The sequence below is a fragment of the Schistocerca nitens genome, chromosome 5, assembly GCF_023898315.1.
Source record: "Schistocerca nitens isolate TAMUIC-IGC-003100 chromosome 5, iqSchNite1.1, whole genome shotgun sequence".
Lineage (NCBI taxonomy): Eukaryota > Metazoa > Arthropoda > Insecta > Orthoptera > Acrididae > Schistocerca > Schistocerca nitens.
This window is the reverse complement of record NC_064618.1, coordinates 448,084,073-448,099,498: the sequence shown is the minus strand read 5'-3', so window position 1 is coordinate 448,099,498 and position 15,426 is coordinate 448,084,073. Positions and strand designations below refer to the sequence as shown.

At 37.2% G+C, this 15,426-nt stretch overlaps 1 protein-coding gene across 1 annotated transcript in view; it reads right to left on the bottom strand.

The window, feature by feature from the left end:
• LOC126260255 (serine/threonine-protein kinase Genghis Khan) overlaps positions 1 to 15,426 on the bottom strand; it is a 325,774-nt gene that overhangs the window by 24,647 nt on the left and 285,701 nt on the right. Inside the window, exons 27-30 of the mRNA XM_049957581.1 lie at positions 12,320 to 12,508; positions 11,902 to 12,087; positions 5,118 to 5,217; positions 238 to 409 (exon numbers count right to left, since the gene is read on the bottom strand). Of these exons, the coding sequence (XP_049813538.1) occupies positions 238 to 409; positions 5,118 to 5,217; positions 11,902 to 12,087; positions 12,320 to 12,508 (647 nt within the window). The remainder of the gene's footprint in view (positions 1 to 237; positions 410 to 5,117; positions 5,218 to 11,901; positions 12,088 to 12,319; positions 12,509 to 15,426) is intronic.

The window sequence follows — 15,426 nt, the reverse complement described above, 5'->3', positions numbered from 1 at the left end:
TTCATCTTATTATTATGCCTCTTGGTGTTCCTAATGTTTGATCTGTTGGTTTCCAATCATAAACACTGAAACGTGTTTCCTCATCACTTCCATTACTGTTGGTGTACTTTTTTCCTTTGTTTTTCTTCCTTGATACATCTTATGACCTTCCAGTCTACACCAAAATCTCTCAAGATATAAGTAATAACGTGCATATCAAACAACAAATATTTTAAAGATATGTGCATGTGAACTTACCCTCTGCTGACTTCCCTGAAGTTGCTGTGGACTTGCCAGAGTCTGATCTGCAGTTTCCAGCGTTGTAGGTAGGTCCAACAACCTCTGAATTTGAATTCCATCACCCGGGCCCATGTGACTTATATGATTGAAGTTTGTTGGAGCTGATATCATTTTAGAGCGCCTGTCTGTCCTATAACAAAGACATAACATTGCCTTCGCTTAGAGTGCATAAAAACACAAATTTTAATGTTACAGAAGTCTAAAATGTTTCTTTCTCTCTCATATCCCCTTCCCTTTAATAATTTACACCAATCATAAATATAATGCTGCTGTAATTTTCCTCATCCACAACAAATTACATCTACACACACCTTCAATGTACTTCAGAATGAGTTTTCACTCTTCAGTGGAAAGTGCACTGATACGAAACATCCTGACAAATTAAAACTGTGCTGCAGACCGGCTTTCTAATCTGTGACCTTTGCTTTTCTAGCATAAGCTCTCTACCGACTGAGCATCCAAGCATGACCCACGACATGTCCTCACAGTTTTACTTCTACCAGTACCTTTTTCTTCTATTTTCTTTTAATATACTTATTATTAGTAAAAATGTAACACCTGTCATACACAGTGCACAAGGTGATGAATTAGTGTGTTGCATGCCATTAATCCTTCCTGAATGTTTTATTTTCACTGCACCTGACAAGTAATGAAACAGGTAGTTAGTTTGATGTTCTGTGGATCATTTGTATGCTTAATAGTAATGATGTGGAATAAGTCCTTTTACATTCACATTACACATTCATATGTAAATATGGTTGCATGCTGATAATCTACAATTTTTAAGTGCTGTTTTGAGTTAATAATTCATAGTTATCATCTTCACATATCACAAAATTAGAAGTTCTACATAATACAAGAAGTTGTCAAGAGGAAACTCTTCCAATTTGTTTCCTAATTTAACTTTGCTTTCTGTCAAACATTTTATACCACTGGATAAGTGAGCAAAGATTTTGATGGCATCATTGTGCACCCTCTTTCAGGTAAAGACAACCTTAAAGTGGAGTAATGAATGTTGTTCCTCTTCTGCTATTGTAATTATGTACCTCACTGTTTCGTTTTAACTGCAGTGGATTAATTACAACAAACTTCACGAGGGAATAAATGTACTGTTAAACAGTAGCGAAAATGCCTAACTCATTAAACAGACCTGCAAGATGATAATGGGTGAGCACTACATACTATTTTTACAGCATGTTTCTGAACAAAGAACAATCTCTTTCTTAGAGTTGAGGTACCACTGAACTTTATTCCGATATGATGTTACTAAATGAAAATACACAAAGTAAGTCAACTTACTGAATTGTCTCTCAAGATTTGTCATAATTCAAAGTGAAAATGTGGTTGAATTAACTTTTGGGAGTTTTTAAAATGTGTTTTTATAAGTTTAAATTTTCATTGCTATGAACATCTAAAATTTTTGACGTTTCCACTCTAGCTATTACTTCCTCACTTCTAAATGTGCAGAATGGAATATGTTGTTTTTTTGAAATTGAAATTGAGAGTGAGACCATCTGCAGAAAACCATGTAATACACTGGAATGACAAAAAGTCATGGGATAGCAACATTACATACACAAATGAGGGGGATATCATGTATAAAAGGGCAATGCATTGGTGGAGTTGTCATTTGTACTCAGGTGATTCATGTGAAAAGATTTCTGTTGTGGTTATGGTTGCACAATAGGAGCTAAACACTCTCTGAAGGCAGAAAGCTATATGCATGGGACATTCCATTTCAGGAATCATTAAGAAATTCAATATTCCGAGATCAAAAGTGTCAAGAGTGCCAAGAATATCTAATTTCAAGTATTACCTCTCACCACAGACTATGCAGTGGCTGATGATCTTCACTTAAAGATCGATAGCAACATCTTTTGCGTAGAGGTATCACTGTTAACAGACAAGCAACACTGTGTGAAATAACCACAGAAATCAATGAGGGAGGTGTGACGTATGTATCCACGAGGTCAGAGCAGTAAAATTTGATGTTAATGGGCTATGGTAGCAGACAACCAAAGTGAATGCCTTTGCTAAAAGGATGACATTGCCTGCAGTGCCTTCCCTGGGATTGTGACCATATCAGTTGGACCCTACACTACTTGAAACCATGGCCAGGTCAGATGAGTTCTGATTTCAGTTGATAAGAATAGATATTACGACTTGAGTGTGGTGCAGACCCCAGAAAGCCATGGACCCAAGTTGTCAATGCCCTGTGCAAGCTGGTAGTGGTTTCATAATGGTGCAGGCTGTGTTTATATGGAAAGGACTAGGTTCTCTGGTCCAAATGAAAGAATCATTGACTGGAAATTGTTATGTTTAGCTACTTGGAGACCATTTGCCATCACACAATGATGGAACTTTTATAGATGACACTGCGCCATGTCACTGGGCCTCAACTGTTCATGACTGATTTGAAGAACATTGGGGACAATTCAAGTGAATGATTTGGCCACCCAGATTGCCCGACATGAACCCCATCGAATATTTATGGGACATACTTGAGAGGTCAGTTCATGCACACAATCCTGTACTAGCAACACTTTCGCAATTATGGACATCTATAGAGGCCCCCTCTGCACAATATTTCTGCAGGGGACTTCCAATGGCTTGTTAAGTCCATGCCATCTTGAGCTGCTGCACTATGCTGGGAAAAAGGAGGCCCAACATAATATTAGGAGATATCTGATGATTACAATAAAGCAGTGTAAATTGTAACATTTAATGCCTTTAAAAAAATTAAAAAAAAACAATGCTTAGCCTCTATTACTTATCAGATATACATCTTGTTCAAAACATTATTTCTTTCCTGGTTTGCAGTTATACAGTACCATGCTAAAATTCTCCATGTGCAAGAAGCTAAAGTTACTCATACTGTTGTACTAAACTCTCAAGTTATACAGACTTAAAATGGCTTCAAAAATAAACAAACTTGCTGCAGATGTATTGAAGACATTGACTGTATTTCTTAATGTCAAACAGCATAATATGTCTGAAATTTACTGTGATTTGTAAGACTATTAATGTGAAACTAAACAGTAAACCATGCAGTGACATCATCTAAATTTAAAAAGAATGGAAAAGTTTTTAAAAATCAACATGGAAATCATTGCAACTGTTTTTTGAGACCTAAAAGGTTTGCTCTTGATGGATGTTATGGAGCAAAGAACATTAATGACTTTGGAGTTGTACTGCTAATTGCTTTCTTTTAAATACATATGTGCTTTTATAAATGATGATATGGAGACCAGAGATCTGAAATTGCATCAGTTCATGTTACTGTATGAATATATCATTGCCCACACTTTCCGAATAATTAGGAATTACTGCTTTATGGTGTAATCACTTACATTTTCTATATTAAGTAATAGTCATGAAATTTCAGAATTTTAATAATTTCTGTCTATTGTGCATTTTGGAAATCAGTGCTGCTTTTTCTTTAAAAGATGTTTGCACCACAATGGGTATACACTATGTGCTGCCAACTATTGCAAGGTACTCCATATCAGCGAGCTCAGTAGTCATTATACATTGTGAGAGAGCAGAATGGGGTGCTCCACGGAACTCACGGACTTCGAACGTGGTTAGATGATTGGGTGTCAGCTGTGTCATATGTCTGTACGCGAGATTTCCACACTCCTAAACATCCCTAGGTCCACTGTTTCTGATGCTATAGTGAAGTGGAAACATTAAGGGACTTGTACAGCACAAAAGAGTACAGGCTGACCTCGTCTGTTGACTGACAGAGACTGCCGACAATTGAAGAGGGTTGTAATGTGTAATAGGCAGACATCTATCCAAACCATCACACACGAATTCCAAACTACATCAGGATCCACTGTAAGTACTATGACAGTTAGGTGGGAGGTGAGAAAACTTGGAGCCACACATCACATTGGTAAATGCCAAATGACACCTTGCTTGGTGTAAGGAGCGTAAACATTGGACGATTGAACAGTGGAGTGATGAACCACGGTACACAATGTGGCATTCCGATGGCAAGGTATGGGAATAGCTAATGCCTGGTGAATGTCATCTGACAGCGTATGTAGTAGCAACAGTAAAATTCGGAGGCAGTGGTGTTATGGTGTAGTTGTGTTTTTTTTAAGCACCTTCTTGCTTCCCACAGTTGAAGAGCAATTTGGGGGTGGCGACTGCATCTTTCAACAAGATTGAGCACCTGTTTGTAATGCACGGCCTGTGGCAGAATGGTTACACGACAATAACATCCCTGTAATGGACAGGCCTGCACAGAGTCCTGACCTGAATCCTATATAACAACTTTGGGATGTTATGGAATGCCGACTTCATGCCAGGCCTCACCGACCGATATCGGTACCTCTCCTCAGTCCTGCACTCTGTGAATAATGGGCTTCCATTCCCCAAGAAACCTTCCAGCATTCGATTGAATATGTGCCTGCAAGAGTGGAAGCTGTCATCAAGGCCCAGGGTGGGCCTATACCACATTGAATTCCCACATTACTGATGGAGGGCGCCATGAACTTTTAAGTCATTTTCAGCCAGGTGTCCGGATACTTTTGATCACACAGTGTATGTATAAATAGCAAAGAGATCCCGGAACCAAATTTCTCTGAAGCAGGTCTATTTAGTGTTCGATGTTGTATTTTCATGTCACTTTCTTCATATAATGTAAGTATATCTTAGCACAATCATGTTACAACAAGAATGCGGACACATATTTGTGCTACAGTGGAAGCATCATTTTCATAAGCTACAGGCTCAGTCTTACTATGTCATATCACTTAATCCATAGTTTGTGCTAATAAAGAAACCTACAATTAAAACAATATGTATGATGCAGCTTGTAAATAACTTACGTTCTTGCAGCCCTGTGACCTTCTCTTAATGAAAACCTACGCCTTGGTCTTGGAACTGGGCGGCCAGAAGCATCACACTGAGTAACATTTATTAACTCACCTGAAATATGAATCAAACGAATTATAATTTAGGATTATGACACACACAGTCAGCAAGACGTAAAAATTGGCAAGGAGTGGAGGTAAAAAATATGCCTACTGCAATTATTTGAAAGCAAGTAAAACATAATGCCTATATCACAAGAATTACTGTCAGTCTTACACACTATAGTTATATATTTACCTATACAGAAATTAGCCCAGAATCCAGCACAAAGTACTGAAAGTTGAAGGATTTACAGGCATCAATACAGAGGGGGTGGGAGTGGGTTAAGGGTTGGAACTTTAATAGTGGCATCTATTTATTTACAGCTCATATAAAATAGATACATGTTTCAAAGTTTTACTGACCTTCAAAGTAGTCATGAACATTGTGTATAACCCATAGCCTGACATGTGGAAGTCATTGTATACTCTTAGCAGTGCCAGTTGTGTTGACAGTTCGAGCGGTGTGGTCTACTGCCCGAAGAATTTTTGGCAGTTCTGAAGCGAAGTTTAAAAACTGAGTTGAACTTACGAGGGCTTAAGTCAGGAGAGTGCAGTAGGTGGTATAGCATTTAACAGCCCCATCAGTCAAACAAATCAGTAACGGCTTGCACTGTACGTGTTTGAGCATTGTCATCCAAAATGATGGTCAGGTCCTGCAGAAAGTGTCATCACTTCTGTCTCTAAGCTGGTCGTAGGTTGTGTTCCAAAAATGAACAGCTTAGAGACAGAAGTGATGACTCTTTCTGCAGGACCTGACCATCATTTTGCAAGACAATGCTCAAGCACGTACAGTGTAAGCTGTTACTGATTTGTCTGACTGATGGGGCTGCTAGGTGCTCTGCCACCTACTGCACTCCCCTGACTTAAGCACTCATGAGTTCAACTCAATTTCTAAACTGAAGGAAACACTTCACGGCATTCGATTCAGAACTGGCACATTCATCGCCCCAACTGTCAACACAACTGGAACTGCTACGAGTACCCTGCAACTTCCATATGGCTGGCAATGGATTATACACAATGCTGGTGACTACTTTGAAGGTAAGTAAAACTTTGAAACACATATCTATTTTGTATGAGCTGTAAATAAATAGTTGCCACAATTAAAGTTCCAACCCTCGTAAGTTATAATTATATTTCTTATTTGAATGGTTTTTCTGTCTGCATCAAATACTGGAAGGATACAAACTAGTTTTAATATATTCATTGTTGCAATGTTGGTGCACAGTATATAGTTCTGAAACTGATGATTTTTGAGTTGCTATTAACGAAAATTATAAAATTAAGATAAGGTATAAGAAGTTTCCATTGTTCAATAAGGTATAAAAAGTTGTTTGATACCATTTTTAAAAGTGAGAAATAGTGTATTATAAAAAAACAAAACATTTATTTTAGTACACATAAATATGTTTTTTTATCAAAGTTATTAAAAGAAATGATGAAAACTGTAGAGAGAGTGTATACTTTGTTCTGTTTCGTTCATCTGAAATACTGATCTTTTGTCTCGTGGGAGGGTGGGACTACAAAAAATAGATTCTTTAGATTTAAAAATAAATTTTATTATTCAAACATAGTTTATTTTTTTGTAGTAATGGTGGAAACAATGTGGAACATGGAGGTTGATAATGCTTCTTCTGATTTCTCTCCTACACACTTCCTCTTCTCTTAATATGAACATGCTTTGTAGTACTGGGTTGCATCGGCCATTTTCATAGTAATAGAAACATTGTCAAGAAAATGTTATGCCAATAATTGTAAATGAGTGTTGCAGGGATATTCTCCTTCAGTTAAGTTCTTCCAATTGTCTACATAAAGCCAAGAAGGAATATGTTTATACTTCCTCGTCTTAATAAAAAACAAGGCAGTTAACGCCAGACAAATAAATAAATGTATAAAAAGTTTGGTCCCACTCTTACTGATAACAGCTATAAATCTGAACGAACTGTCAACACCAGTTCTATTGAAGATAAAATCAATGATAAGACCTGGTTACATTATTTCTGTTGTGGCCCCTTGAGTCATTACTAGAATGGTAGGGAGCTCTATGTTTCACGCATTAACGCTAGATGCCAGGTTTGAATTTCCACATCGTTGCCAAGAAGTTTCTTATCTGATGAACATGGTTCCACTTTTTTTTGTGAGTTCCAGAGTCTTGAACAAATAAAGCAAACCTTTTATGTCTTTATTATGAAAAGGATAGATTGCTGCTCACCATATAGCAGAGATGTTGAGTCGCAGACAGGCACAACGAAAAGACTATTAAACATGTAAGCTTTCTGCCGGAAGGCCTTCTTCATAGACAGATACCACAGACACACACATTAATGCAAGCGCAGCTCACACACATGACCACTGACTCTGGCTGTCAAGGCTTTTTAAGTTGTTTATTACAGTAGCTAGTTGTAGAAACAGAAAGAGCATACAATTTTATTCCATATTTATTTGGTTTTTTCTTCATGCACACATGACAGCACTAAAACTGACTGGGACTGAAATTTGAGCTACCGACCAAGTTATGAAGAACACCAATCAATTTACAGTATGTAAACTACTCCAAAAAAGTAAGGTCTCTTGAAATTGTGAGTGTGATTGAAGGAATTTTACCTTCTGGCTGGGGGCCATTACTTTTCAAAAATCAATTTATCGGACACATAATTGCAATTGACGGTAGGTCCATAAACACAATGGATACTTGTGGTTAACACATCATTAGGGATGTAAAAGTACAAACCGTTACTGTTCTGTGCTGCAGGTGCATTAGTTATTTTTCAAAAACATTTAGAGCAGTTCATCCAAAAGATACCACAGTGTGCTAACTATTTAGAGAACGTTATCATCAGAGGAGCTATGTGGGAACAAAACTTGCGAAATCTAGAAGCGTTCTTTCATTGATTCCAGTCAAACAGTCTCCAGTGTCAGATTCATAAATGCCGCTTTTCTACATTAAGCAAATGAAGACATGTGCCAACAGCAGAGCACTTCAACATCATAGACAAATTAGCAGTTCTCAAAGTTTGAAAGACGTGAGTTAGTTTCTGGGTAAGGTGATGTACTTCAACAAATTTATCTCCAAGGCAACCTACGTTCCCTATCTATTGAAGCTGTTATGAAAGAAAGCTGTTAACTTCATACAGTCCACAGCAACCATAACGCCTTTATACAACTGAAACGCCATATGAAATCTGTTGCATCTCGCCCACTCGCTGCTTATAGGGTGCTTAGGGGATGCTGCATTCTCGGGATGCTATACAAAAATTCAAGCAAATAACATTAGTAGTTTTCTTTCTATAAAGCAAATTGACAATACTTAACTTTGGTGTTACATCAGTGTCGCAAGTGAGATGCAAACAGTAATAGTCTTTGCTATAGACAAAGTACAAGTAAGCACTTGATACGGATCACTACAACCTGTTCTGCGAGTGCTGGTCTACAACCACCCACTGCTGTCCATATATGGAGCCGATCTGAGCACTCATATCTGCAATAACTCTGTTATCTTGCAATTTTTTAAGTTCTGCAGCGACTTTGTCCTGTAATGAAATGGGAACAGTTCTGGCTGTGACATCAAGGATTGGTTGATTCAACAACTGATGACAAGGATGGGGTTTTTGTGAGTGGGCCAAATTCTTATGTTTGTTCCGTTGCAAAAATACGGATTGCACATGTCCTTTCCTACCACAAGCATAATACTGTAAAAGTCACAGTTCGCGTATATGAGTGATACATGACAAAATCCAGGCCATGATTATTGGCGTTCCCCGCAATTAGAGCCTCACACATATGACGGATGTGTCACAATAAGACACTAAAAACACTGCTGGAACAGACCAACTGACTGTGCGTGCATCCGAGATACTGTCAGAGCACAATTCAATTACTCACAAACTAGGAGGAAGACTTAGGCATTATTCATGAAACATGGAAATTTTACATTTACTTTACAGCTTGAAATCACAGCACTGTTTTCCAGTAGACAACACTGTGAGCCCTGCATTAGATGAATTTGTTATAACACCATCTGATGTTGGCGGTGGCGTGTTTGTTGCTGTTAGAAGTAGTTTATCTTGTAGCGAAACTGAAGTTGGTAGTTCGCGTGAGTTAGTATTTGTAGAGGTCATTCTTAACAACTGGAATAAAATAATAATTGGATCATTTTTCTGATCTCCCAAGTCAAATGATACAATTACCAAAAGGTTCAGAGAAATCTTGGGTCTAACTTCAAACTCGTAACCAACTCATACAATTATAGTTCATAGTGATTTCAATTTAACCTCGATATGTCGGCGAAAATACATGTTTAAATCTGGAGGTACCCATAAAACATTGTCGGAAATTGTGCTAAATGAATTCTCTGAAAATTATTTCAAGCAGTTAGTTCATGAGCCCACTCCAATAGTAAATGGTTGCAAAAACACACTTGACCTCTTAGCAACAAATAATCCTGAGCTAATAACAAGCATCAATACAGATACAGGGATTAGTAAAGACAGTGCTATCGTAGCGAGACTGAATATTGTATCTCCAAAATCTTCCAAAACTAAGCAAAAAAAAATATACATATTCAAAAAAGCAGATAAAAATTCACTTGACGCCTTCCTGAGAGACAATCTCCATTCCTTCCAAATCAACAATGTAAGTGCAGATGTGGCTTGAATTCAAAGAAATAGTATCGACAGCAGTTGAGAGATTTATACCAAATAAATTAACAAACAATGGAGTTGGTCCTCCTTGGAATACAAAGCACATCAGGACACTGTTGCAGAAACAATGAAAAAAGTATGACAAATTTAAACGAATGCAAAATCTCCAAGATTCACGATCTTTTACAGAAGCTGGAAATTTAGTGCTCACTTCAATGAGAGATGCCTATCACAGTTCCCATAACGAAACTTTGTCTCATAATCTGGCACAAAATCTAAAGAAATTCTGGTCATATATAAAGTATGCTAGCAGCAAGACACAATCAATGCCTTCTCTGCATAATAGCAATGGAAATACTATTGATGAGAGTGCTGCCAAAGCAGAGTTACTGAACACAGCCTTCCGAAATTTCTTCACCAAAGAAGGCAAAGTAAATATTCCAGAAATCGAATTAAGAATATTGCCAACCTGAGTTACTTAGAAATAGATATCCTCAAAGTAATGAAGGAACTTAAATCACTTAATAAAATTAAGTCTTCTGGTCCAGACTGTATACCAACTGGGTTCCTTTCAGAGTATGTTGATACAACGGCTCCATACTTAATGATCATATACAACTGCTTGCTCGACGGAAGATCCATATCCAAAGACTGAAAAGTTTCACTGGTCACATCAATATTCAAGAAAGGCAATATGGGTAATCCACTAAATTACCAATCCGTATCATTAATGCTGATGTGTAATGGGATTTTGGAACATATATTGTGTTCAAACATTATATAATAATAATGTCGTGTGGCTAGGGCCTCATGACGGGTAGACCGTTCGCCGGGTGCAAGTCTTTCAATTTGACGCCACTTCGGCAACTTGCGCATTGAAGGGGATGAAATGATGATGATTAGGACGACACAACACCCAGTCCCCGAGAGGGGAAAATCTCCGACCCAGCCGGGAATTGAACCCGGGCCCTTAGGCTTGACATTTTGTCACGCTGACCACTCAGCTACAGGGGGCGGACTTCAAACATTGTGTATTACTATGAAGACAATGGTCTATTGACACACAGTCAACATAGATTTAGAAAACATCACTCTTGTAACACAACTAGCTCTTTACTCAGACAAAGTGTTCCAACTGACAAGGGATTCAAAATTAATTTGGTATCTCTAGGTTTCCAGAGAGCTTTTGATACCTGCATGTAAAAGATGAAAAGCATGTAGTAGATAAAAATTGAGAATAGTACTACTATTTTATTTGCTTTTTTGTGACATATTGTTACAATGTGCTACTAATAACGAAAGCAATTCTTTGCCATTTTCTTTTGTGTATTTTTTGGGTAGTTGTTTGTAGCTAACACCCCACACATTTAGCTAAGCATGACTAAGCATCTTGAAGCAGACTGCAGAATAATCCTACTGCTACCAACATATATGTCACATAAGGACTGTGAAGACAAGATAAATCAGAATTGTATGATAGCATATAAATAGTCATTTTTCCTTTGCTTCATTTGAGAGTGAAACGACTAACAGTGAAACAAGATACCCTTTGCCATGCACCACATGGTGACTTGCTGAGTGACTATGTATGTGTAAAAATGGCTCTGAGCACTATGGGACTCAACTGCTTTGGTCATCAGTCCCCTAGAACTTAGAACTACTTAAACCTAACTAACCTAAGGACATCACACACATCCATGCCCGAGGCAGGATTCGAACCTGCGACCGTAGCAGTCGCACGGTTCCGGACTGCGCGCCTAGAACCGCGAGACCACCGCGGCCGGCTATGTATGTGTAGATAAGAAACAGAATGATAGTAAAACTCAAAGCAGCTGAATTTATACATCTGATAAGTGGGCAACTATTCCCACTGCTTTGCAACTTACTACTGGCATCTAACTAGGCTGTTGTATTTTATTTTTAAACTTCCCAATTTTCGTTTCAGATAAATAACACCTCCATCTTCAACATGTTTAAACAGGCCTACTGCTTACTCCTTCTTCTTCTTCTAACCATACGCATTTTAATTTGTAAAAAAAACACAGGCTGTTACTTACGTTGATGAACATTACTCAGGTAGATTATGTGTGGCATGTCATTTATAACACAAATACTAAGGGTTCCTGTAACATTTAGTGGTCTCGATTTCTTTACATTTATTGTTTGTACCCATTCTCCAGTTGCACAGTTGAAAACATCTACATGAGTTTCACTATACACCAAGAGATGTCCATCACAATAACCTGAAATAATTAAGAAAAATAATAAGAACAATAAGTAATAAATGAAAAACATTACACTATAGAGAAGGGTTACTTGTGTAAACAAAAATCATCAAGTGCACTGAATAATCACACTAATTTGGTTCACTATTAATTAATTTCTCCTCATTTCTGCAAAAACTGAAATGTACTAAATCAGCTATTTGAAATCCTACAATTAAAAACAAAATACGTCACTTCAGACAATACTTACTAACAGCAGTAGGAATGGCAGGATACATGATTTCACGATCACGAGATTTTCTGCCTTGTGCATCAACATACACCCCTAATGTTTGAAACACAAGGAGGAACTCTCCCCTTGACAATTCTATTGCACGCATTGCATCTACAGCACTGTATGCTAAGAAACCAAGTAGCTGATTGTCAGGATGCACCAAGGCTGTAACAAAAAAGAAAACCTGTTATTCGCAAAGTACTGAAAATTTTTATGGGATTGAACTACATTACAATAGTTGTACCCCACATATCCCATGGAGAGTGGCCTCTGGGAAGAGGAAAGAAGACAAGGATGTACATTTACGTGCAATACAGTGAAATGAGTATACATTCTGTACAACAGTGATAATTATAAATTAACCTAAAATGTAATTTAAGAGTAGGAAGACTTGCATTAGAGGAACTTCATCAATTCAATTTTAAACCCCACTACATTGTCGAAATGTCATTTAATATGCCCAGGTAGGTTGTCCAATACATGTGTACCTATGTATCTGACTATCTCCTATACTAATGTTAATGCCTTGACGTCTTTGTAGAGATTGTAATTGGAACTTGTTTTAGTTTGTGAACTATTTTTGTGAAGAGAAAAATATTGGTACGGACAAAGGATGGCCATGAATATAATTATTGTGAAGCAGTTCCCAAAATACCCAATTTTTTGAAGAGGTCTCCGCAAGATATTCTCGAATTAATACTAGATATAATTCTTAGAACATGCTTCCGCATTCTAAAAATACTATCCACTGTAATTTGATTTCTCTTAGAAATGATTCCGTAACTCAATCGTGAGTGGAAATATGAAGAATTAGCTAGTTTCTCCACTTTTAAATAGCAACAATCATGCGTACTGAAAACGAACCTGAGCTGACGGGTTTCACTAATTCTGGGCAGTGAGTTTTCCTATGCAGGGTGTGGTCTATTTGTAATTCGCTAAAATTAACACTTTCTACTAATTGTGTTGCATTGTTTGAGACTCTTATTTTTACAGCTTGTGGAGTCCTGTGGAAGCATATAATTGTACATACTGACTCTCGCAAAAATTCAAAGTTAATCTATTTGCCTTGAACCACCTTTTGATGTTATGGAACATTTCATTAGCTGCCTTTTCAGTGCGGGGACTGATACTATTTTTTATCACTATACTTGTATCGTATACTCTTTTTTCTCCTTTTGCTAGTGCCTTTGTCCCACAGTTTTGCAGGGTTGGCATGGTTACAACGGATTTGGCATGGTTACAACGGATTTGGCATGGTTAATTTAAAGGGGTGGCCAGATGCCCTTCCTGTCGCCACTTACTTGTACTGTATACTAAAAGTACAAAATTTACATATTCTGAAACTGCAAGTGGAAAATCTTTCATGTACATAAGAAACAACAGAGGACCGAAAATCGTAACTGTCTGACTGTTTCACATTCTTAGTGTATATCATAAAATGACTGACATGAAACTGATACACATTCCTTTCGTCAATCAGATTATATAATATTCTAATTTTTACATTAGGGTATCATGGTTCACACAATCAATAGTCTTCATCAAGTAACAAAGTGGTAGTAATTTCTGACTTACTGATTGTGGTACATCATCTTTCAAGGTAAATGTAACCTGTACAGCTGACAGACCTTCCTGAAAAGAAAACTGTTTGCTACGGAGGATGTTTTACTGTACTAAGCGTGTAAAAAGTACATTGTACATCATTTCTCAAAAATGAGATGGGCTGGTAATTATTTACTAACATGTTGTCTCCTTTTGTCTGGAGTGTTTTACAACAGCAGATTTAAGTTTCTTTTGGAAAGTACTTCTGTGAAAAAGATTACTTCCACAAGTAACTCAATATATTACAAAGTTCAAGTGCAAAATATTTCGTTACTTTACAACTGATTTCATCATAGCACTTCAAAATATTTATTTTTTAAGAGAGTTGGTAACACTGAAAACTTCTTTAGGATCAGATGTTAATTTACACATATTCTGAAAGCTAATTTGGCACTAACATGTATTTCATTATAAATATGCTGACAACAATTTCAGTCTGGAGAGAAAGCAAAGTAAGGTACAGAATCATTAATCTTCCAATCCTCTTGCACACTAACAGGATGAAAAAGTTTGTTGTAAGACTGAAAGATAATCCCAAAAGTAGTAGTGAGTCTTTCTGGATTATGATACCAAAACAATTACAGAGCAAAAAAGGATTTGCAGAAATGTGAAACATTACTAATAGCTGCCTTTCCTGGAGACAACTATTATTTGACACAAACATGCCTAACAAGCAAAAGTTTCAATTAAAATATGCTACAGCTGTTCATACATCAGATGAGAAATACAGTTCTTAAAAATGTATCTTTTAATATTGAGTGCTAATGTCACTCTAAAAACTTGCTTTCACAAATTACAGATTTTTCATTAAAGTAAATAATTTTACATGTTATAAAACTACACTCAAAGGTTGAGAGCCATAATAAGTAACTGATCTGTTCCTAGGTTACGATATATGCCTTTACAGTGCTCAAACTTGCTGAAAGGATTTTGAAAGCTGTTGAAGACACAATGACATGCTACATAAGGTTGGTACAAATTTAATTACACAAGCATATGGCTTTACTAACCTATTTGGCTTTTCTCACACTATTCTGATTTTACCAGAAATAATTTTGAATACGATAAAAGTAATCCCTTTCGCAGACATGAGGATTACAGTACTTCCTGTGGGAACCACATTAGCTACATGTTTGGTACAAAACATGGCTGCGATCACTAAAGGGAGCTTTTGTGTAGTTTGTTCTGTTGTATTAAGTGTACGCAGGTTCTAATAATTGAACGACAGTCCACACAGTTTGTACCTAAAAAGTGGTGGCCCCTTACACGATTTATCTGCAAAGTATCATTGAATTAATGAGTGCTTAAGAAAGAGATTTGCAAAATGACTGATGCAAATCCTGTCTTGTCATGACAGGCTGTAAGACCACCTCTTTCTGGCCACACAATCCAGCTTTGTGATTTGCGCAGGTGGAAGCCAGTTTTTTTTTTTTATACTGGAATTTCAGCAGGCACTAATTCTGCGCTTGTAGTAAGCCAAG